The 25,808-nt window shown below is 44.3% G+C and overlaps 1 protein-coding gene across 2 annotated transcripts in view; it reads left to right on the top strand.

Moving 5' to 3' along the window:
• Positions 1–662: 662 nt before the first annotated feature.
• LOC110537712 (myotonin-protein kinase) overlaps positions 663–25,808 on the top strand; it is a 38,000-nt gene continuing 12,854 nt past the window's right edge. Inside the window, exons 1-7 of one of the 2 annotated variants that reach the window (XM_036937680.1) lie at positions 663–1,719; positions 12,618–12,709; positions 12,798–12,881; positions 13,074–13,169; positions 13,433–13,581; positions 14,445–14,538; positions 25,606–25,803. In XM_036937680.1, the coding sequence (XP_036793575.1) occupies positions 1,551–1,719; positions 12,618–12,709; positions 12,798–12,881; positions 13,074–13,169; positions 13,433–13,581; positions 14,445–14,538; positions 25,606–25,803 (882 nt within the window). In that variant the 5' untranslated portion in view covers positions 663–1,550. The remainder of the gene's footprint in view (positions 1,720–12,617; positions 12,710–12,797; positions 12,882–13,073; positions 13,170–13,432; positions 13,582–14,444; positions 14,539–25,605; positions 25,804–25,808) is intronic. The other variant, XM_036937682.1, reaches the window with a different exon arrangement.

Consider the following 25,808-nt stretch of genomic DNA (forward strand, 5'->3'; position numbering starts at 1 on the left):
GGTGAAGGTAGCTGGCCAGCCTTCTGTGCTGTGCCCTGGCGTGTCCCAGAGTGCCACTTCCTTAGGAAAACATTCCACTTACACTGTCTGCACCACACTACCATGTTGTTATGCTGTGGCTCCCATACACAAACACAGACACTCACATGGACACCACACACACATTCACTAAGTCTAAGATGTGCTATGCACACATCAGTGGAGGCTACTGAGGGGAACCACATAATACAAACACGCTGTGCACACACCGACATGCTAGATGTGCACCAGCAAAAGACACCAATGTACGTAGACATAGGAACGTACGTAGGCACACGTGTGCTCTACATACACACACGCCTAAGTGCATGAGCAAATACGGATGTACATCCGTCATATGTGGGCACAACATGCCGGCTTGCACCCACACAAGCCCCACACTGCCACAAACACAATTCAAACACACATATCAATATGGTGTTAAAATGAAACATACATCAATATAAATCACGCGTTCGGTAGAATTTGCTTTGAAAACAATGAAATATTGGAATAAAATGGAGAACAAGTTCAAGGCAATGAGAGGCCGATTTGAGGCAAGGGAGGCTGGAGCTGTGGTGCATCAACAGAAGAAGAGAGGAAGGGGGGCAGTTCAGTGGAGAAGTCAAAACAGAAAAGCTGTGAGGAGCGAGAAAGAGAGAGAGAGAGAGGAAATAGGGAGCAACGCTTACAGGCACACATTGAGCGACAGACAGCGGGGAAAGAAGAGAAGGACAGACAGACAAAGAGAATAAACGTATGGACAGACGGAGAGTGGAGGATTTTCAGAGCCAGTGAGCCTGACAAGAAAAGTGGACAACCACTGTGCCCCTGAAAAGAGTGAGTGAAGGAGGGAGAGAAAAGGGGAGGGAGGAGGGCTGTGCAGACAGAAGATGAGCGAGAGGTGAGATGGAGGGATCTGCAAAAGTTGAGGGACCAAAATAGCTCATGGACCGTGGACAGTTTTGTAACAGTCGTGTGAGAATTGTGGAGACAATAAAGCATGTACTGTACCTGCAGTACAGAGTAGTGTAGGTTTTGGTTTGGCCACATACAGTTCTAGAACATGGAGCTACAATTCTGTAAAAGAGGTGAACGATTTTGAACTTTGAAGTTTTGGGAGGCAAGTACTGACAAATGAGAAGGATGAGAGAAAGACAGATAGACTGAAAGAGAAAAATTAAGAAGTGGTAGAAGTGAGACAAAAACAGAAACCAAGAGAGGGGGCCAAAGGGTAAGAGAGAGAGAGAGACACACACACACACACACACACTGTACAGCGTGACGAACGAACAGATGAGAGTGGAGTAGCGAGTGGAACAGAGGAAAGAGAGAGGGATCAAGAGAGAGAGAAAGAGGGAGGGAGAAAGAGAGTGACAAACAGGGAGTAAGAGAGAAAAAAACAGGGCACTGTAAACTACAGGAAGCCACCGTGTCAAACAAACAGGGGACTAGAAGACCTCCAGTCCAGAACCAGCCACCAGCCTCCAGTCTCCATTGACTTCAGGGAGTTGCAACGCCTGCTGGACAGCATGTCGGCGAGCCCTGGGCCTCGTGACTCAGACCTACTGCTGTTGGAACTCCAGGCCCCAGGGCCGGTGGGACTGCAGACACTGTTGGACCTGCTAGTGGGGGTGTACCAAGAGTTCCGCTTCTCACCCCTTGCCAGGGAGAAGTACGTTGCGGGCTTCCTGCAGTGGGGTCAGTCCCTTACTTACAAAGCCTTAACTTAACACTGTGTGTGTGTGTGTGTGTGTGTGTGTGTGTGTGTGTGTGTGTGTGTGTGTGTGTGTGTGTGTGTGTGTGTGTGTGTGTGTGCGTGTGTGCGTGTGCGCGTGTGTGCGTGTGTGTGTGCAGATGTAACCTTACATGTGTACTTACTGATTTAAAACCTGCCTGTGTTTCAATTTGCTTACATGTATGCCGAGTGGGTCGAGTTTGCCCTTTCGGGATTATCCATAGGTTCTATTGCCCCAGGTAAACTAAATTAAGCACAAAGTATTTGAAAGAAAACGATTACACTCCCCTGCGTATTTATTTGTAGAGTGAAGCTAAAACTTTTCATTTAATACTCTAGCATTTTGGATTTGAGACCAAATGTTTTAAATGAGGTGACAGTACAGAATGCCAATTTTATTTGAGGGTATCATACATATATGTTTTACTGTTTAAAAATGAAAGCACTTTATGTATCTAGTCGCCCCATTAGAAGGTGTTATAAGAGCCATGGACAAATTGACTGATAGTGTATTAAATTTAAGTCAAAAGTTTAGTATTTGGTCTCATATTCCTAGCACGCAACAACTACATCAACCTTGTGACTCTACACACTTGTTGAATGCACTTGCAGTTTGTTTAGGTTGTGTTTTAGATGATGTTGTGCGTTAATTGAAACGAATAGTAAATAATAATGTGTTTCGGAACATGTCTACATTACATTGGATGCTACCTACCATCACTCTGGATAATCATGAATGAATGGTGAATGTACAAAGATCATACCCCTCAAAAAATTTGCATGTTTTGGAGACGTGATCTTTGTGTATCTGAAACCTTTTGTGGGATATGGTTTCATCTTGATATTAGACTACTTTAGAAGTCTGAAAACACTGGACAAACTTTGATTAGAAAGTGTAAAGTCCCTAAAAATGGACAGCATTACGACTAGTTCTATGTTTATAGAAGCAGTCAACCCTTGGTTGTGGTGAGTGCATGTGATGTGTTCCCCAGAGTAGCATACTGAGTCATGTTGTGTTCTACTAAGGTCAGGAGAATAAAGTGTCCTTACAGTGTAAAGACTGCAGTGAAAACACAAGGTCATGTAAGCCAACACCCCTCTGTTAACCTTCTTCCAGCCCTCGTGAGCCCCCATGATATTTCAGCTGGTGTCAGCCTGTTAAGCCCACCAGCAGTCACAAACACGCACACGCACACACACACACACTTTACAGCAGGAAATCACAGGACTATTTGCTGATTGCCCCCCCCGGCTACTAAAACTGAGTACTGTTTTATTGGGAACATTGGCCTCACTGTTGGACATGTTGAACTCTGTTGAACTCCTCACATCTTCACACTTTTCTTTTCAACCTTTCATCGTTTATCCTCCAATTCTGAAACTATTAATTGACTACAAAATCAGTCTCCGGATTTGAACCCTGTTGAAAACCTGTGGTTTGAATTGAAGAAGGCCGTCCATAAGACCGGACGAAGGATATCAAGGATCTGGAAAGATTCTTCATGGAGGAATTGTCTAAGATCCCTCCCAATGTGTACTCCAATCTCATAAAACATTTTAGAAAAAGGCTCTATGCCGTTATCCCTTCAAGGTGAGGTATTGAAAGATATTGAAAACAGAGGTGGCAATAATTTTGACCCTTAACCTTTAGCGATATTTTTTATTACAAAATCTCTTTATTTTTTAAAATTGTATTAGTATATAATAATATGTTCAAATTGTTTTGGGGCACACAACACAGCTCAGTATTTGTACTATTTATTTTATAGTATTTTTGTCTCATTTTTATCAAGGATACCAATATGGACCAGACTGTATATTCCATGATATTTCAATCAAAAAGATGTGTATACATGTATACTGTAACATGAATGGTTCCACATATATACTGTACAATACAGTGGCGGTGAGTGCCGTTTAAGATGAGGGAGGAAGATTTTTTCCTCTGGCCTTATTTCTATTACAGCATATTGGATGACTCTCATTCATGTTCCATTCACCCAGTTCAATGTAACAGCGATAGGTTTTGGCTACTACATGATACTGACATTTTCCCTATACCCATCATGAGGTGGCTACAACCTAGCCTAGGTTGAGGTGGCTACAACCTAGCCTAGGTTGAGGTGGCTACAACCTAGCCTAGGTTGAGGTGGCTACAAACTAGCCATAAGGGTGTTTCAGTAGGTCTAACTAGCTTGCTGCATTGGCTTGCTAAGTAAGTGATACTGAAAGTCCAAAATAATGCAGAAATCTCTCTATCAATTTTTCTCTAGCTTCTCCTTTTTTTGGGAGGGAGAAATTAATTTGTTAAAAACTGTTCAACAATTGTCTTTCTCTCTCTTTGAGTCAACTACTCACTACATTTTATGTGCTGCAGTGTTAGCTAGCTATAGCTTATGCTGTCAGTACTAGATTAATTCTCTGATCCTTTGATTGGGTGGACAACATGTCAGTTCATGCTGCATGAGCTCTGATAGGCGGGAGGAAGTCCTCTGGAAGTTGTCATAATTACTGTGTAAGTCTATGGAAGGGGGCGAGAACCATGAGCCTCCTAGATTTTATATTGAAGTCAATGTACCCAGAGGAGGATGGAGGTTTGCTGTCCTCCGGCTACATTTACGGTTACATGGAGTGCTGTTGAGGCTACTGTAGACCTTCTTTGCGAAATAGTGTTTTAATTAGTTCTTTGGTGTCAATTGATTATATTTAGTATAGTTTTATCTAAAAAAGGATAACATTTTTATGACATTCACTGAGGAGGATCACCAATCCACATCTTGTCAGATCTGTGCTCGAACTTAATTTCTCCTGTGCTCGTTTGAATAAACTCTTAGTGTACAGTATTTCAAAATGCTTCGTAAATATGTGATGCGACTGAGTGAGTGTGTGTGTGCACAAAATGTTGTGTACGTGCGTGTGCATGCAATCGCTCATGTCTTCCTGCTTCTGTGTTTGTGCAATTTAGTCCAGTGGCCGAGGGATATCATATGTCACAGAGATGGAGGTTCCTATTTTGGTCTTAGCATGTGTCCAGTCTTGCTCGGGGATGAGTGTACTGTAGAGTGTCAGATGTGGAACGTTGACCAGTTCGTGGGATTAGTGTAGGCTGAGTGGGTTAGACCTCAGTTAATCTTTCCTTAACACAGTCAGCAAGGCAGAGAGTCAGGCAGAGAGTCAAGGAGACCCTGGTTGGTTGTGGGGATCTGAAATCCACAAAAGTCCCCACAAAGATAGTAAATCAAGGAAAATTCTCCCTCGTGTGGACATTTCCCACATCCCTCAGAGGATAAAGGCTATTTTAAGTTTAGGGGTTAGGTTTAGGTTTACGGTTACAATTGGGGTTATAGTTAGAATTGGGGTTCGGGTTAGGTTCAGGGTTAGGATTTAGGAGTTAGGGTTATAGTTAGGGTGAGGGTTAGGGTTAGGTTTAAGGGTTAGGATTAGGATTTTGAATGGAAATACATTTTAAATCCCTATAAGGTTAGATTAACATAACATGTGTGTGTCTGTTGGTCTGTCTGTCTGCCTTTCTTTCTTTGTTTCTCTCACTGTGCATCTTTCTTTCTGGATCTGTGTGTATGCCCCCCCCCCCTCTCTCTCTCTCTCTCTCTCTCTTTCTCTCTCTCTGTCTCGCTCTCCCTCGCTCGCACTCTCTCTCTCGCACTCTCTCTCTCTCTCTCTCTTTCTCTCTCTCTGTCTCTCTCTCCCTCGCTTGCACTCTCTCTCTCTCGCACACTCTCTCTGTCTCTCTCTCGCTCGCTCGCTTTCTCTCTCTTTCTCTCTCTCTCGCTCTCATTCTCTTTCTCTCTCCATCCCTCTCTTTCTGGCAGGGTTCTGGTCTGGTCTGGTCACTCCCTACATGGCATTCATAACAGAATGAGTTTTCGATGGGGACATGGCCAAAGTCAACATGCACAGGAACAGGCTGTGGCTCAATCACCCTCCTTTTCAGCTTTTCAGCTTTTCATTGCTCCCGCTTTGAGAATGCAATGTCATAGTTGCCGACAAGTGTATTACATGAATCATGTAATGTCAGCAGCTACAGAGGAACTATATGAGTTTTCAACTTGGGATAGTTCCTTATTCTCTTCATGCTATTAGTATTTTGCATCATTATTTTGGGTTATTATGTTATCTCCCAACAAATCAGGATCTGTGTTTTATGGTGCCAAATTTTTTTGCGTAGATGCTGTGTAGATGCTGTAAAAAGTCACTTGACTTACCCATATGTCACTCAACCTTATCAAGTCAGCTCCTCCACTTATTTTAAGTTATTAAGAATCTTTCTTTCCAAAAAATGTACACAAAAACATAGCAACAGGACTCCCACCCCTCCTCCCTCACGCTCTCTTTTTTCTCTCACTTTCTCTCTCTGTCTCTCTTTCTCTCTCGCTCTCTCTCTTTCTCCTTTTCTTTCTCTCTTTCTCTCTCTTTGTCCCTCTCTTTTCGGCTCCCTGTCTCACTAATTTTTTCCTGTCTGTGTCCATCTCCCTGGAGGAAAGACATGTACATTAACAGATGTAGGATCTTTGAGCCAGTTTGCTACAGCAGAAATGTAATTCTGCAGCAGGAAATTAAGGAATTATTATGTGTATTATAATTCATGTAATTTTTTTTCCAGGGGTTGATACATTTTCATTTAGGGCAAATAAAGTCTGAAATGTTGAAGTGGAAATGACTAACTTTTAGAAGCCTTTTTAAATATTGAATACACTACAAGTTAGCAGGAACAGGAAACCAGTAAAGGACCGTGGTAAACAACACAGACAGGAAGAGGAGAGGAAAGAATCTCATCCCACTCCATACCATACTTTCCATCAGGGCCCTGTTCTCTGTCAACGTGTGTGTGTGTGTGTGTGTGTGTGTGTGTGTGTGTGTGTGTGTGTGTGTCTAGGGTTTGTTTATCTGGTGTGTGTCCTTAGGGTTTATCTGGTGTGTGTGTACCCTGTGATAATCTAATTGTAAGTAAGCTACTATGAGAAGCCAAATGAAACATTTTATTATATAAAAATGTTTCATTATGTTTTTGTTTTCTAATGTTTTGTCTCAATGATTCTGGTAGTTTAAATGCTAAAATGTTGTTGCTGTTGCTAAAACTACATCAAAACCTCAGGAAAGGTGGCAGGATATTCACGCCATCCTTTTCATCCATTCAAATCCATTCAAATCCTTGACGCGTGCGGCCAATCCTGACTCAAATCCATGTTAATGGATAGAGTCAGCATAGGCGTGGCTCCTTTGCCTAGCTTGAAGTAGCTTTGTTCGTTGCATTGACACAATTTCATATTTATTTGCACATGTGTATTGCCTGAACATGTTGTGTGGGAAATCTGGGGTAAGCTCTTTACATGTGGGCGTGTCTACATAATGTGGCACTCGCATCTGTTGAACAGAACGAAGGTGAAGCTAGCTAACTAGCTAGCAAAAACAACCTGACAAATGGACACTATACTGCACCTCAAACAATTTTCCAAGTTGGAAATATCGAACGCGCCATTCTCGAGGGTTTGAAGAGTGGAACATCAACTATAATGAAAGATAAGACTAGACAGCGGCAGCATACACGAGCTCTACAAGACGTGACTTTATTCATGACAGGCAATCACCATCTCCCTCACTGCTAGCTGTCGGGCAGTCGAACAGTGAGAACTGGATTGTCCACTCTGAAATGTCATTACCAATTAATACTTTTTACCCGGACTTTTACACATCTTGGACATTTACTTTGGCTTTGTGGATGTAATGGAAATGGGGCTTCTCCCGCCACTAAATGCGGGCCAGAGCCTTGGCTTCTAAGAGATGGATATGGCTAGTGGGAGGATTCTGCTTCCCGACCAGTTGGATGCCCTAATGGATGGAGCTGCCTACATGTGTGCAGTGTGGGAGAACTGTGCTACCAGCTACTGCTTGTGTGTGTGTGTGTGTGTGTGTGTGTGTGTGTGTGTGTGTGTGTGTGTGTGTGTGTGCGTGTGTGTGTGTGTGTGTGTGTGTGTGTGTGTGTATGTAACTTTTTGCATCAGTGTATAAATGGAACCAAAGGAGGCCTTGGACATGTGTCTCCCAAACAAGCATAGGCCTGCTGTGTGCATGCAGAATAAAATAATAGCAGAGCCATGTCCGTGACTTCTGCAATGCCATCACCGAGAGGTTCACCCTGAATGACAGATGAATGGAATCCATTTGCAAGTAAAGGTAGGCCTAAATGGATTTTCCTAGGCTACTGTTGAATGAACATGGGAATAGACAACATCCCTTTGATGCGTTTGATTTATCAAGCTCGAATTTCATTTTGTTGAGTCCCTTTTGCAACGTTTCGAACTGTTAATTGTAGATATGGACATTTCGTTTGAACCTTGTTTATTATGTACAGTATGTGTGCATAATAACATTTTACATAATAATATTATTGTGTGTGCGGTGAATTGACAGAATTGTAAATCCATTGTGAATGGAGTTTGCTTTGCCACCTATTCGGATGAAATGTGTCCATGTATTGGTCTTTTAGTGCCAACTATTGGTTGTAACTTTGGATGCTACATCGGTCTACAGCTGAGCTGAGTTGAGCAGTGTGTCATTTTGTTGGATGATATGAAATATGCCACCATCAGAGACGATTGCTTGCGTATCTTTGCTAAATTGGTATTTACATTGGTTGGGAATTGTTTGTCAATTTGTATGGTTGTATGGTTAACTTGGGCTTCATCAAGGTTTATTGTGAGTAAATCTGGCTTTGATAATAGCCAGTTCCTACCCAGCCACCGACCTCACCGCATGTCACTGGTGTGTGTGTGTGTGGAGGAGGATACAGCTGATCAGGATGGGTGGAAATCGAGAAGGATGATTTCTGACCTCATATCCTCTCCTGTGGTATTACAGTCATCATCTCTTTAAACCAAGCATGTCCTGCTGACAGGGACACATTCTCTGACACTCCAGAGTAAAGTTTCCCATAGGAACAGATCTAAGATCAGCTTCCTCTCCGCCAATCTTAACCTGAACTATTATTGCAGAAAATGCTAAACTGACCCAAGATCAGCCTCCAGGGTATGATGAGCTTGCCTGGCACAATGGAACATTTGCAAACACGGCACATCTGACACTCCAGGCTGGCTAAATCAAATGCTGGTGTGTTCAGGATGTTGGAACCCCTATGGGCTATTAGTAAGGTTAGAAACTCTATCATTGACCACATTTACATGCACACCAATATCCTGTTATTATATCCCGTTTACAATAACCCGAATAAGATGCCTGGGATACGCTGATCTTAGAGGGGATACTGTGGCATGTAAACATCTTATCCCGTTTGCTGTTGTTTTTCACGATATGCGTAGGCTCAGTTTCGCATAGTAATCAATGTAAACTGTTGTGTTGAGGGTGGAATTTCAACCACAAGATTATGTCACCATTATAATGAATTCTCAACATATAAAAACCTTGTAAAAATATGTTTTAGTTGTACCTCTGAAACAATGTCAGATCTTCAACACTATATCCACTATCAGAAGATTTTTAAAAAAAACAATAGGCTGGGCAGCACCTCCTGGAGCAGGGATCAATAACCAGCATTCAGGGCTAGAACCACTCAGTTTATAATTACAAATGTTTTGTAGACCCCAAATTGACTGCAAGAAGCCCAAACAGATATAATGTTTGACTTTAACGTAATCATTTCAAACCTTGCTTACATTTGTATACTATCACGTGTCTGTCTATTATGCGTGGGGATACTTGGGAACAGATTTCTAAAATTAAAATCCCTTGGAGCTCATTTCCTGTTGTTTTTACAGTCTTATGTCCCAAAAATTATAATAATTATAATAACAAAAAAATGATTACAAAAATGTTTTTGTTCAGAAAACTTTCGGTGCCAAATAAAACCACCCGCGGGCCGCCAGGCTGAATAGAAATAGTGCACATAGTACATATCTACCACTTCTTGGACTTGCTTACAATGCGAGTAACAGATCTACAACTCTCATGTGAATTTGGTCAGGTCGCCCAAAAAGTTACGTTGCAGTTTTAATAAGTAAATATAGTCACTGTTGCTATAATTTTTTTCCCCAAAGGGTAGGTTTAACAGATACAAATGAAATGTAACCATACTTTATAAGTCATATATCATAAATTTGACTGTTTAGGCCTATATATATATATATATATATATATATATATATATAGCGTTTGCAAAGTCATCAACAGCTATTGTTTCAATTCAAGCCAAAATTGGACTAAAATACATATAGGCCTATGGTTTTAAGCGTTGGTTGATTTAAAATGTAATCTTCAAGTTAATCATTAATATGTTGGATTCACATCTCCTTTTCAACTAAAAAAATCTAAGTAAAAAATAGAACTACATCAAATCAAACTTGAAATAAAATAACATTTGCGCCGAATACAACAGGTACAACAGTGAAATGCTTACAGGGGGTACTGGTACAGAGTCAATGTGCGGGGGCACCGGTGTCTAGGTAATTGAGGTAATATATACATGTAGGTAGAGTTATTAAAGTGACTATGCATAGATAATAACAGGGAGTAGCAGCAGCGTAGAATGGGGGGGGGGAGGGCAAAACAAATAGTCTGGGTAGCCATTTGATTAGATGTTCAGGAGTCTTATGGCTTGGGGGTAGAAGCTGTTTGAAAGACTCTTGGACCTAGACTTGGCGCTCCGGTACCGCTTGCTGTGTGGTAGCAGAGAGAACAGTTTATGACTAGGGTGACTGGAGTCTTTGACAATTTTTAAGGGCTTCCTCTGACTCTGCCTGGTATAGAGGTCCTGGATGTCAGGAAGCTTGGCCCCGGTGATGTACTGGTGCAGCTGTAAAACCTTTTGAGGATTGAGGACAAAATGTCAAATGTCAAATATTTTTAGTCTCCTGAGGGGGAATAGGTTTTGTCGTGCCCTCTTCATGACTGTCTTGGTGTGCTTGGACCATGTTAGTTTGTTGGTGATGTGGACGCAAAGAACTTGAAGCTCTCAACCTGCTCCACTACAGCCCCGTCGATGAGAATGGGGGCGTACTCGGTCCTCCTTTTCCTGTAGTCCACAATCATCTCCTTTGTCTTGATCACGTTGAGGGAGAGGTTGTTGTCCTTGTACCACACGGCCAGGTGTTTGACCTACTCCCTATAGGCTGTCTCATCGTTGTTGGTGATCAGGCCTAACACTGTTGTGTCATCGACAAACTTAATGATGGTGTTGGAGTCATGCCTGGACGTGCAGTCATAGGTGAACAGGGAGTACAGGAGGGGACTGAGCAGGCACCCCTGAGGGGCCCCTGTGTTGAGGATCAGCATGACGGATGTGTTGTTGCCTACCCTTACTACCTGGGGGTGGCCCATCAGGAAGTCCAGGATCCAGTTGCAGAGGGAGGTGTTTAGTCCCACGTCCTTAGCTTAGTGATGAGCTTTGTGCGCTCTATGGTGTTGAACGCTGAGCTGTAGTCAATGGACAGCATTCTCACATAGGTGTTCCTTTTGTCCAGGTGGGAAAGGGCAGTGTGGAATGCGATTGAGATTGTGTCATCTGTGGATCTGTTGGGGAGGTATGCAAATTTGGGGTGGGTCTAGGGTTTCCGGGATGATGGTGTTGATGTAAGTCATGACCAGCCTTTCAAAGCACTTCATGGCTACCGACGTGGATGCTATGGGGCGGTAGTCATTTAGGCACGTTACCTTCATTTTCTTGGGCACAGAGACTATGGTGTTCTGCTTAAAACATGTAGGTATTACAGACTCGTTCAGGGAGAAAATTGGAAATGGCAGTGAAGACACTTGCCAGTTGGTCCACGCAGGCTCTGTGTACACGTCCTGGTAATCTGTATGAATGTGAATGTTGACCTGTTTAATGGTCTTGCTCACATTGGCTACGGAGAGCGTGATCATACAGTCGTCCCGAACAGTTGGTGCTCTCACGCATGCTTCAGTGTTGTTTGACTAGAAGCGAGCATAAAAGGAATATAGCTTGTCTGGTAGGCTCGTGTCACTGGGCAGCTCACGGCTGGGTTTCCCTTTGTAGGCCATATTAGTTTGCAAGCCCTGTCACATCCGATGAGCGTCAGACCCAGGGTAGTGGGATTCAATCGTAGTCCTTTGTGGGTTATTGTCTGTAGATTGTTGAGATTTTAAAAAATCCATTTTAGAATAAGGCTGAAGAAGGCTGTAACATCACGAAACTCAAGAGGTCTGAATACTTTCCTAAGGCACTGTACAGGGAATAGGGGGCCATTTGGGGTCCAATCAAGGAAGCAACAGGACTCTGCAGGATTATGTTGTTTCCACAAGAAGCTCTCTCTCTCTCTCTCTCTCTCCACTGAAAGGGTTTACAATGTTGCCTTGGTCTTGCACGCATTCCTCCCCACACAAGAAGGCATGGGACAAAAAAAGGAAAAATGATGGGGCTGAAAAACCTGTCTTAAAAAAGTATTAAATGGTGGTGGCTATTCTTAGACACACTCTTAGACTATTTCAGACCACCAGTGTCTTAAAGGGGAAGTGGGGGCTTGTTACCGTCATAAGTGCATACATTTTTCAGATGGTGGCCCCAGCAAGAATTAAACCCACAATTCTGGCATTGCACGCTCCATGCACTACCAACTCAGTCACAGAAATACACATGCATGTGTTTGTATGAAAGGTAAAAGGAAATGGACGATTCTTGCCAGCATGCCCGGGGGTCTTCTTGTTAACAGTGTGTGTGTCAGGCTTGCTTTTAAAAGACATGTGATGTATAAAACATTTTCTCCATACAAAACAGCATCAACAAAAAAATGATGGCCCTGATTAGCATGACATTTTTTTCCCCAACACCCTCTTTCCTTTCTTGTCCAATAACAACTCTATCCTCTAATCACAGTGGAGCCCCTGGTGAGGCAGGTGAAGAAGACGCGTATCAAGAGGGATGACTTCCACATCTTGAAGGTGATTGGTCGAGGGACCTTCAGTGAGGTGAGAGGACACTGCACAAGGTCAAGGTGCACATTGGACAATTGAATCTTGTCTCCGTTGTGACATGTTTGTGGCGCCGTATTTATAGGTGGCTGTGGCGAGGATGCGTAGCACACAGCAAGTGTACGCCCTGAAGATTATGAATAAGTGGGACATGCTGAAGCGAGGAGAGGTAAACATAAACACACATACACACACAGGAACTTTTCAGCATACTGTATTCTCACTATTCACATAACGGACACATTTTGTGTCAGCACCGACTTCCTCCCTTTGTTGCTTCTGGCTTCTACTGTAAAACAGCATGTGACGTCATCCTTCTTTCTGCGTTGCGTCTGTGTGTGTCTGTGTGTATGTCCTGTAGACAGCTTGTTACCAAGAGGAGAGAGAGGTTCTGCTGAAGGGCGATCGACGCTGGATCACTGAGCTGCACTACGCCTTCCAGGATGACAATTACCTGGTGGGTATCAGTAACAAGCACTCAGTTACGAGGGTCACGTCAGTGGCAGATTCTTGTCTGTTCTGTTCATCAGTGCCATTTCAGGGAAACCCCCTGTGTACTTTAACTGAAGCTACACTGTCTTTTCAGTGTAAATGTAGCTGCCCTCAGTTTCTTTCCCTCAAAATACACCAAGGAAAAATGAATTAATTTCTCGTCCACTCTCTTTGTTGGAACTATCTCTCCCCTTGCACAATATCTCTCTCTCTCTCTCTCCCTCTCAGTACCTGGTGATGGACTACTACGTGGGTGGTGACCTGTTGACCCTGCTCAGTAAGTTTGGCGACCGTATCCCTGAGGACATGGCGCAGTTCTACCTGGCTGAGATGGTCATGGCCATTGACTCCATCCACAGGATGGGCTATGTGCACAGGTTAGTTAGTCAGAGACACCCAGAAAGACGACACCATCCAGCAAATAATTTGTGGTGTTCCTAGATTGCCCCCCCCCCCCCCCCTTAAAGTTCTGAAAACAGTCATGTTTCTGGAAGGAATGTTCGAAAGAACACTCAGAAAACAGGGAACATACTGCGAGTTGGTATTCATGTCATAACAAGGAATTCCTCTTGACCACGCCCACAAATTGGGGAAAACAATCATTATTTCACAAAACTCCCACGTAGGGAAACCCTGTGGCTTCAGTGTGTAAGAGTGGGAAATTGTGGGGACCCGGTTTTCAAGTAGGCTAGACGTAGCTATGTGTGTGGAAAACATTTTATCACGGGTAAGACATTTAACTTGTGTGTTTGTAACTCCACTTACTACTTGAAGCATTATAGTCAGTTTTGTGTTCTTTTCTTAAATGTCGTTTTGTAATTGACTTAAAAAAGCAGAGAACAAGAAAATGGTGTTTGAAAAAGGTTACATTTTTCATTGTAGGACAAACAAGGCAACCACAGGTTGTTTTCCCCACAGGTGGGCGTCGCCGCACGTCTATTTAATACCGGCTGGGACAATTGTTCCTTACTTTGGAACACCTACAAGGGAAGTTCAGAGAACATTGTTGACTATAGAATGGATGAATATATCCGCATACAATAACTTGAAAACACAATTTTTTTGAGTGTGGACCATGGACTGCATCTAATGGTTTGTTTTTGGTCCATGCACCTCAAATGAGTGCAGGATTCCAAAAACCATGGCAACATTAGTTATGCAATCCCATATAGATGGCCTGGGAACGAGAAGACCTTTGAAAGCACATAGACAGATTGGCATCTTTTACTCCCTTCTGCAGGGACATCAAACCTGACAACATCCTGCTGACGGCAGAGGGCCACATCAGGCTGGGGGACTTTGGTTCCTGTCTGAGGGTCCAGGAGGATGGCATGGTGAGAGACCCCAAAGGGCTGCAAAACACTCACAATTCACTCCACTGTTAACAATATTGCTGTGCAAAAGTTACAGACCGGGTATCGAACCTGGGTCTACTGTCACAACCCACTGGGCACACCACATCATTTCAATGTGGATAATTGGGCATTTCCTTGAGACGTTGATTAATGAGATTACAACCTATATTCACCCACTCAAAAAGACAACTAATAGTTTGTTGAATTTCTAATGCGTTATCACTATGCTTTCAACCATATAAAAGCACAACCTAATTCCAATAGAAAAATAATGTCACATTTTTGGTGTAATTGTCACACAAATGTTTATCACTGCGCTTTTACCTATTTGAAAGCACAGCAACGTTCAAATGGAAATACGATGTCAAATTGTTTATTTATGCAACAGATTGTGTTGTCACTGTGCTTCATTTAATAGCAGAACCAAAATGACCTGGATTTCAGTTGAGATTACATTAAAAGTACACGATCAATGCCAGTGATCAATGCCGTTTGAGATTCTGTGCAGATTATTACAGCAATTGTGAAGATCTCTACAGACCTGCAACGACCTATGCATGCTATCTAGAACATGCACGCTTTATATGATTACATAAGAAGACAACTATAGTTACAGTATCCTCAAAATGTGGCCATGGATTTGTTAAATAACATGGTGCTATGGTATAGATACAGATACTGTGCCTATCGGCATCTTGTCTGATGGTAATGGGGTTACCTTGGCAAACATGTCAGAGCGGTCATACCTTCCTGTGTGGTGTCCCATATACAACAGGATTGTCCTGGTGCAGAATACACAGGGTTTCTCCCTCCCCATATTGATTGATACCATTCAATTCAATAATAAAAAAAGAATACAAGTAAAAGTTGTGTCTAGTCAGTGCCAGGTCTCTCTCCATTTTGAGACATCAGTATCAAGCCCACGCACTCTATCATCCATTACGCACACCTGCCTTCCCTCATTACGCGCATCAGTGATATTAGACTCACCTGGACTCACTCATTACCTGTTATTACCTCCCCTATATTTGTCAGTTCCCCAGCTCTGTTCCCCGCTTCTGCATTGATTGTTTTTGTCTTTGTTTTCTTTTATGCTGACGCTGTTCCTGTCTCGTTCCATGCCCGTTATATATTAAAAGTTTGACTCCCCGTACCTGCTTCGTCTCTCCAGCGTTAACTCATGTGACGGAAAGGATGTTGCAAATACTGGACATTTCTGCTGTACTGTATTATTAGTAATCACATTTTGTCCCACATTGTGAATGTGTTGAGTGCCAGGTTTTTCTCCATTCAGAGATGTCATATCAAGCCTGTCTGTTGGTCAGGACTCCATCACATCATCTTGCAAGTCTCAAAGTACTGGCTGATAGATGCATCTATGAACATATACACAGTCACTGTTATATTACCTATAGCAGTCAGGATAGGTGTCTATGTTGAAGTTTGAACAGGTCAGTCTAAACAAACCTAATTCTGTTCTCACCATCGATCGATCACCTTTCGTGAGAAGGCAGGAGGTGAGGCTGGAGGTAAGGTCTTTGCTAGTGCCCCATTAATAGGCATGGCAGCTCAGATCAGCTCCTGGCCGGTTGTGATACAGCCTTGAATCAAACCAGGGTATCTGTAGTGACACCTCAAGCACTGAGATGCAGGGCCTTAGACCGCTGTGCCACTCGGGAGCCCGAGATTAAAGATACTGCTCGGTCACACAAACACACGCACAAAACACTGATTACATTATCAATGGTGGTTATGATTCAAAATGGTGGAACCAACCTGATTGCTGCGCTCACCTTTCTATTTCACCTCAGATATCATATGAAATAGAATGGTAAACGCAGCAATCGGGCTGGTTCACCAGGCTGAGTCATGAAGGTGAATTGGGACAAATCTCGAAACGATTTTGACCTTTGACCAAGTCAAATGTCACCAACCTGATTCAAGTGTCTGCCCTGCTCACAGCGAGGACATGTCTGCATGATGCTGAGGGTCCCTTGCTGGTCTTCTCTATGTTGTATTGACATCTCTCAAACAACTGCAGCAGGCAATCCTCATAAACAATTGACTTTCTCATCTTATGAGGTGGTGTTGACTGAGAGGTCCTGTGACAGGGGGACACAATAGACAGCCAAGTGGTAAATTGCATGTTACTATAAAGAAAGGACAAGGCTTTTTGATAACACTTCACAACCAAAATGATTCTACCCACTATACATTTCACATCAGGGGACCCAGACCGTCCTTGATTCAGCTCAAAAATAGATGTCTATAATTGGTTCAGATTTGGTCTGGTCTGGGACATCTATGTTCACAGGTTTGGACAGCACAGTACAGCTCAGTACAGTAGAGTACTCTGATTAGGTATAGAAGTAGGCCTAGGCTACCTGGCCTGCGCATAGATGTAGACTTATAAATGTGCCCATTTGGGGATCTGATACAATTTCTGATTAATTTTTAATTTAACCTTTATTTAACCAGGTAGGCCAGTTGAGAACAAGTTCTCATTTACAACTGCGACCTGGCCAAGATAAAGCAAAGCAGTGCGAAAAAACAACAACACAGAGTTACACATAAACAAACGTACAGTCAATAACACAATAGAACAAATCTTCTCAAAGTCATTTTTGTTTTTACATCCATTGAGAATGAAAATAGTTCCCCTACTAGCTCTCTCCCTTTTGATAACCACTCAGCATGTAATGCTCTGATCCGGTGGAAACACCATAAAATAGGCCTACCTGATTACTTCTTATCCCTTGCGCAAATATCCTACAGCTGTCTCAGTCTGTCTGGAGCTCACTGGTGTAGGACACTCTGAGGGCCCAGAATATTTTATACAATGTTGCAAATTTTCTGGCACGATCAGGCTGGACCAAGTTCATAGTTGATATAATGTTTTAAGTTCCTTGCAGACTGGCCATGCGTAGCCAGTGTGATTCATAGGATATTTATTTTCATCTGGATATTTTTGACTTGCAGGCTGCAATGTTTTTATTTGTTGGTTTATGAAGGCTATTTTTAAATATTGGCAATGACAATAGAAGTTACTTTTAGATGTGTGTCACTTTCATTTAGGTAGCGTTTTGTTTAACCACATTACATTGATTTTGAGATATGAAGACTTTATTAGAAATGAAATGAAACTGTTCCACAAAAATGTGCATATGAAAATCATAATAGGCATGCAGATCAGTAGAAATGGTATGATAATTTGGCACTCCAAATGGAAAAGCTTGCTCACAGCTGGTGTAGGCTATTACCGGCAATTTTTAGGAGCCTAATGGCGGAATCTGCGAAAGTGGGAGGAGGTGGGTTGGAACAGGTTTTTTTTCTTCTGGATAGGCTATATTAATCTCTGTCTCCCTCTTTAGTCATTTTTAATATCCGTGCTTAAAGCATCAGACAAGCATCAGACAAGCTCAGTAGCCTTTTATTCAAACATAGGGTGTTTCTATTATAGAAAAATACAAATTTAAAAATTTCAACCAATCGATTGGTCGAAAGAACAGATGACTCTCGGTTGACCAAGATTTTTTGGGGTCATTCAGCAGGAGCTCTTATCCAGAGTGACTTACACTCAGTGCATTCAACTAAGGTAGATAAACAACAACATATCACAGTCACAGCAAGAACAAAAAGCATCTGTAACCATTACTTAGAATGTTATTGTAGCTGAAGTGGTCTGTTGGTTTATTCTGTATGTTGGAGTACTTTGAACATCATCACTGCACCGGGGCCTCCCACTCCTCTGTTCTGTGAGGGGAGTAGTACATAGCGTTGTACGAGATCTTCAGTTTCTTGGCAATTTCTTGCATGGAATAGCCTTCATTTCTCAAAACAATAATAAATTGACAAGTTCAGAAGAAATTTCTTTTTTTCTGGCCATGTTGAGCCTGAAATCAAACCCACAAATGCTGTGTCATGTACTGTCATGTTGTGTCTTGTCTCTGTCCTTTCCCTTCACCCTGTCTCCCTCTGCTGGTCGTTATTAGGTTACCTTTTCTCCCCCGCTTTCCCCCAGCTGTTCCTTGTCTCCTCCTAACTACCCATTCACCCCGTTTCCCACCTGTTCCCTTTTTCCCTCTGATTAGGTCCCTATATCTCTCTCTGTTTTTGTTCCTGTCCTTGTCGGATTCTTGTTTGTTGTGTTTCATGCCTGAGCCAGACTATCGTCATGTTTGCTGTAACCTTGTCCTGTCCTGTCGGAATCTGCCGGTCTATCTGAGCCTACCTATGTTTGGTTATTAAAGAAGCTCTGTTTAAGTTAGTTCGCTTTTGGGTCCTCATTCACTCACCATAACAGAAGAATCCGACCAAGAATGGACCCAGCGACTTCGGATCCTCTCCACTCAGCCGTCGGGATCCAGGGAGCGATGCTAGGCAGACACGAGCAGGAAGTGTCTGCTGCTCGACATGCCGTTGAGACCCTGGCCACCCAAGTCTCCAACCTCACAGAACAGGTTCACCATCTCCGCCTCGATCCACCGGCCACTTCCAGGGCTTTCGAATCTCCGGAGCCCAGAATCAATAACCCGCCGTGTTACTCTGGGGAGCCCACTGAATGCCGCTCGTTCCTCACCCAGTGTGATATTGTGTTTTCTCTCCAGCCCAACACTTACTCCAGGAGCACTGCTCGTGTCGCCTACGTCATATCTCTCCTTATTGGACGGGCTCGTGAGTGGGGCACGGCAATCTGGGAGGCAAGGGCTGAGTGTACTAACCAGTATCAGGACTTTAAGGAGGAGATGATACGGGTTTTTGATCGATCTGTTTTTGGGGAGGAGGCTTCCAGGGCCCTGTCTTCCCTATGTCAAGGAAATCGATCCATAACAGACTACTCTATTGAGTTTCGCACTCTTGCTGTCTCCAGTGGCTGGAACGAGCCGGCCTTGCTCGCTCGTCTTCTGGAGGGTTTCCGCGCAGAGGTAAAGGATGAGATTCTCTCCCGGGAGGTTCCTTCCAGCGTGGATTCCTTGATTGAACTCGCTATTCGCATTGAGCGACGGGTTGATCTTCGTCACCGAGCTCGTGGAAAGGAGCTCGCGCTCTCCGTCGCCTCCCTCTCCGCATCACTACCATCTTCCTCTGCCGGCTCGGGTGCTGAGCCCATGCAGCTGGGAGGTATCCGCATCTCGACTAAGGAGAGGGAACGGAGAATCACCAACCGCCTCTGTCTCTATTGCGGTTCCGCTGGTCATTTTGTCACTTCATGTCCAGTAAAAGGCCAGAGCTCGTCAGTAAGCGGAGGGCTACTGGTGAGCGCTACTACTCCTGTCTCTCCTTCAAGATCCTGCACTACCTTGTCGGTCCATCTACGCTGGACCGGTTCGTCAGCTTCCTGCAGTGCCTTAATAGACTCTGGGGCGGAGGGCTGTTTTATGGACGAGACCTGGGCTCGGGAACATGACATTCCTCTCAGACAGTTAAAGGAGCCCACGGCCTTGTTCGCCCTGGATGGTAGTCCTCTCCCCAGGATTCAGCGTGAGACGCTACCTTTAACCCTCACTGTTTCTGGTAATCATAGTGAAACCATTTCTTTTTTAATTTTTCGTTCACCTTTTACGCCTGTTGTTTTGGGCCATCCCTGGCTAGTTTGTCATAATCCTTCCATTAATTGGTCTAGTAATTCTATCCTCTCCTGGAACGTCTCTTGTCATGTGAAATGTTTAATGTCTGCTATCCCTCCTGTTTCCTCTGTCTCTTCTTCACAGGAGGAGCCTGGTGATTTGACAGGGGTGCCGGAGGAATATCACGATCTGCGCACGGTGTTCAGTCGGTCCAGGGCCACCTCTCTTCCTCCACACCGGTCGTATGATTGTAGTATTGATCTCCTTCCGGGAACCACCCCCCCCCGGGGTAGACTATACTCTCTGTCGGCTCCCGAACGTAAGGCTCTCGAAGATTATTTGTCTGTAGCTCTTGACGCCGGTACCATAGTCCCCTCCTCCTCTCCCGCCGGAGCAGGGTTTTTTTTTGTCAAGAAGAAGGACGGGTCTCTGCGCCCCTGCATAGATTATCGAGGGCTGAATGACATAACAGTGAAGAATCGTTATCCGCTTCCTCTTATGTCTTCAGCCTTCGAGATCCTGCAGGGAGCCAGGTTTTTCACTAAGTTGGACCTTCGTAACGCTTACCATCTCGTGCGCATCAGGGAGGGGGACGAGTGGAAGACGGCGTTTAACACTCCGTTAGGGCACTTTGAATACCGGGTTCTTCCTTTCGGCCTCGCTAACGCTCCAGCTGTCTTTCAGGCATTAGTCAATGATGTCCTGAGAGACATGCTGAACATCTTTGTTTTCGTTTACCTTGACGATATCCTGATTTTTTCACCGTCACTCCAGATTCATGTTCAGCACGTTCGACGTGTCCTCCAGCGCCTTTTAGAGAATTGTCTTTTTGTGAAGGCTGAGAAGTGCACTTTTCATGCCTCCTCCGTCACATTTCTCGGTTCTGTTATTTCCGCTGAAGGCATTAAGATGGATCCCGCTAAGGTCCAAGCTGTCATTGATTGGCCCGTCCCTAAGTCACGCGTCGAGCTGCAGCGCTTTCTCGGCTTCGCGAACTTCTATCGTCGTTTCATCCGTAATTTCGGTCAGGTGGCAGCTCCTCTCACAGCCCTTACTTCTGTCAAGACGTGCTTTAAGTGGTCCGTTTCCGCCCAGGGAGCTTTTGATCTCCTCAAGAATCGTTTTACATCCGCTCCTATCCTTGTTACACCTGACGTCTCTAGACAGTTCGTTGTCGAGGTTGACGCGTCAGAGGTGGGCGTGGGAGCCATCCTTTCTCAGCGCTCCCTCTCTGACGACAAGGTCCACCCATGCGCGTATTTTTCTCATCGCCTGTCGCCGTCGGAACGTAACTATGATGTGGGTAACCGCGAACTGCTCGCCATCCGGTTAGCCCTAGGCGAATGGCGACAGTGGTTGGAGGGGGCGACCGTTCCTTTTGTCGTTTGGACTGACCATAGGAACCTTGAGTACATCCGTTCTGCCAAACGACTTAATGCGCGTCAGGCGCGTTGGGCGCTGTTTTTCGCTCGTTTCGAGTTCGTGATTTCTTATCGTCCGGGCTCTAAGAACACCAAGCCTGATGCTTTGTCTCGTCTCTTCAGTTCTTCAGTAGCCTCCACTGACCCCGAGGGGATTCTCCCTGAGGGGCGTGTTGTCGGGTTGACTGTCTGGGGAATTGAGAGGCAGGTAAAACAAGCGCTCACTCACACTCCGTCGCCGCGCGCTTGTCCTAGGAACCTTCTTTTCGTTCCCGTTCCTACTCGTCTGGCCGTTCTTCAGTGGGCTCACTCTGCCAAGTTAGCCGGCCACCCTGGCGTTCGGGGTACGCTTGCTTCCATTCGCCAGCGTTTTTGGTGGCCCACCCGGGAGCATGACACGCGTCGTTTCGTGGCTGCTTGTTCGGTCTGCGCGCAGACTAAGTCCGGTAACTCTCCTCCTGCCGGCCGTCTCAGGCCGCTTCCTATTCCCTCTCGACCGTGGTCTCACATCGCCTTAGATTTTGTCACCGGACTGCCTTCGTCAGCGGGGAAGACTGTTATTCTTACGGTTGTCGATAGGTTCTCTAAGGCGGCTCATTTCATTCCCCTTGCTAAGCTTCCTTCTGCTAAAGAGACGGCACAAATCATCATCGAGAATGTTTTCAGAATTCATGGCCTTCCGTCAGACGTCGTTTCGGACAGAGGTCCGCAATTCACGTCTCAATTTTGGAGGGAGTTTTGCCGTTTGATTGGGGCTTCCGTCAGTCTCTCTTCCGGCTTTCACCCCCAGTCTAACGGTCAAGCAGAACGGGCCAATCAGACTATTGGTCGCATCTTACGCAGTCTTTCTTTTCGTAACCCTGCGTCTTGGTCAGAACAGCTCCCCTGGGCAGAATACGCCCACAACTCGCTTCCTTCGTCTGCGACCGGGCTATCTCCTTTTCAGAGTAGCCTCGGGTACCAGCCTCCGCTGTTCTCATCTCAGTTCGCCGAGTCCAGCGTCCCCTCCGCTCAGGCTTTTGTCCAACGTTGCGAGCGCACCTGGAAGAGGGTCAGGTCTGCACTTTGCCGTTATAGGACGCAGACTGTGAGGGCTGCTAATAAGCGTAGAATTAAGAGTCCTAGATATTGTCGCGGTCAGAGAGTTTGGCTCTCCACTCAGAACCTTCCCCTTAAGACGGCTTCTCGCAAGTTGACCCCGCGGTTCATTGGTCCGTTCCGTATTTCTCGGGTCATTAATCCTGTCGCAGTTCGACTTCTTCTTCCGCGATACCTTCGTCGCGTCCACCCGGTCTTCCATGTCTCCTGCATCAAGCCCGTCCTTCGCGCCCCCGCTCGTCTTCCCCCCCCCCCCCCCCCATCCTTGTCGAGGGCGCACCCATCTACAGGGTCCGTAGAATTTTGGACATGCGTCCTCGGGGCCGTGGTCACCAGTACCTCGTAGATTGGGAGGGGTACGGTCCTGAGGAGAGGAGTTGGGTTCCCTCTCGGGACGTGCTGGACCGTGCGCTGATCGAGGATTTCCTCCGTTGCCGCCAGGTTTCCTCCTCGAGTGCGCCAGGAGGCGCTCGGTGAGTGGGGGGGTACTGTCATGTACTGTCATGTTGTGTCTTGTCTCTGTCCTTTCCCTTCACCCTGTCTCCCTCTGCTGGTCGTTATTAGGTTACCTTTTCTCCCCCGCTTTCCCCCAGCTGTTCCTTGTCTCCTCCTAACTACCCATTCACCCCGTTTCCCACCTGTTCCCTTTTTCCCTCTGATTAGGTCCCTATATCTCTCTCTGTTTTTGTTCCTGTCCTTGTCGGATTCTTGTTTGTTGTGTTTCATGCCTGAGCCAGACTATCGTCATGTTTGCTGTAACCTTGTCCTGTCCTGTCGGAATCTGCCGGTCTATCTGAGCCTACCTATGTTTGGTTATTAAAGAAGCTCTGTTTAAGTTAGTTCGCTTTTGGGTCCTCATTCACTCACCATAACATGCTGATGCTCCAGATACTCAATTAGTCTAAAGAAGGCCAGTTTTATTGCTTCTTTAATTTAGGACAACAGTTTCAGCTGTGCTAACATAATTGCAAAAGGGTTTTCTAATAATCAATTAGCCTTTTAAAATGATAAACTTGGATTAGCTAACACAACATGCCATTGGAACACAGGAGTAATGGTTGCTGATAATGGGCCTCTGTACGCCTATGTAGATATTCCAGCTACAAAAGTCATTTACAACATTAACAATGTCTACACTGTATTTCTGATCAATTTAATGTTATTTTAATGGACCAAAAATGTGCTTTTCTTTCAAAAGAAAGACATGTCTAAGTGAACCCAAAACATTTTTGGGGTATAATATATTTATTGGCATTTATTTTTTTACAATTAAACAATCATCAAAATATGACACAGATAATGCCCCGTTATTCCTTCCACCTACACAAAACACAATGCTACATGGGGACACATTGTGCAAAACACTTCCCTCACCAACACAGGAACACACCCCTCCCTCCACCTGTACCGTTATTAGCTTCACTGACTAACAAAAAAAACAAAAAACAGAATGACCTTCACATTTCATGCTAAAAAATAAATTATTCAACACAAAAACAAATAATAATAATACATTAATGAGGAAAGTAGTAATAAGGCAGCTACGGTAACATCTCTAGAAACTGCTGAAAGTCCCCCCAAGACATCAGTAAATTCAAAGGGTTTATTACATAAATTGTATGTTTTTTTTTCAGATGGAATATATGAAGATAGTTATTTTAGCCACATCTGCTTGCTTGGCAGAGTGTCACTCTTCCGTATAATAGCTGTGCATTTATTGGCTGCAATGACTGCCAATTTAATGAATCTGGTTTTGCTTCAAATATTAACTGGTAGAACAGAATCATCTCCGAGAAGTATAAGGGAAGGATCTAGTGGTACCGTCATATTAGTGATCTGTGATAAGATCTGAATAATGTCTTTCCAATAATTGCTTAGTTCAGGGCAGGACAAAGTTCACTGTATTAGTCAGACTTAGACATGAGTTAGCTACCACCATACAGTAGCTGCATCCATTATTTAGGTTTGCCATAGACAATACAGAATACTTTTATGAGCTACAAACTAACTTTCAAATCCGACTTGAAAGCTAATGTTAGCTCGCCTGTAGCTAGCTAGCCTGCCACGCTAGCATTATCCAGTATAGATACTTTTTAGCTTGTGTTGCCTACCACTTCACGGTTGAGCCGTTGTTGCTCCTAGACATTTCCACTTCACAATAACAGCACTTACAGTTGACCGGGGCAGCTTTATCAGAGCAGAAATTTGACAAACTGACTTGTTGGAAAGGTGGCATTCTATGGCGGTGCATGTTGAAAGTCACTGAGCTCTACAGTAAGGCCATTCTACTGCCAATGTTTGTCTATGGAGATTGCATGGCGGTGTGCTATATTTTATACTCCTGAAATAGCCAAATCCATTAATTTGAAGGAGTGTCCACATACATTTGTGTATAGTGTAGATCAATTCTCCAGGAGGAGGTATTGCCCGCCTATAGTTTTTTTTTCTAACCGTGGCTAAAACGTTGAAGATCTGAAAACGTTTTGCATGTAAAAATTCAACATTTTATACAAGGTTTGTCTATTTGGACATAATTCTGTGATTGAAATTCCATCCTCAAATATTTTTTTTCAAATCAAATATATTTTCCACATAGAATCTACGTCACAATACGTTAACAAACCACATTGAAACAATGTTTATTCAACCAGTTTGTGCCCAGTGGGAAGGCTGTGTTAGCCCTATGAGCTAAAGCCAAGGCTCAGGGAGCTAAAGCAAGTCTTTAGGGCTCAGGTAGGGTTACTTACTCACTAAACCACGTCGGTGACACAAAGGTGTACTCCTCTGTGTGTTATAGTGTGACAATGTGTGACTTCTGTTGCTACTAATGAGTTAGAACTACTACTTTCTGTGAGGGAAGGTTTCTCTCTTCTATAATGTGAACGTATTGCATCCCAGGGATAGAATCCTACTTTCGTCAATGCATTTGTGTGTGTTGACATGTCACTGTGCATTTTTAGGTGCACTCGTCCTTGGCAGTAGGCACACCCGACTACCTGTCCCCAGAGATCCTGCGTGCAGTGGAGGGAGGGGGAGGCTATGGCCCTGAGTGTGACTGGTGGGCCCTGGGGGTTTGTGCCTACGAGATGCTGCAGGGGACCACGCCCTTCTACGCAGAGTCCATCTCGGAGACCTATGCCAAGATCATGAACTTCCAGGTAAG

Source organism: Oncorhynchus mykiss, chromosome 12 (assembly GCF_013265735.2).
Source record: "Oncorhynchus mykiss isolate Arlee chromosome 12, USDA_OmykA_1.1, whole genome shotgun sequence".
NCBI lineage: Eukaryota > Metazoa > Chordata > Actinopteri > Salmoniformes > Salmonidae > Oncorhynchus > Oncorhynchus mykiss.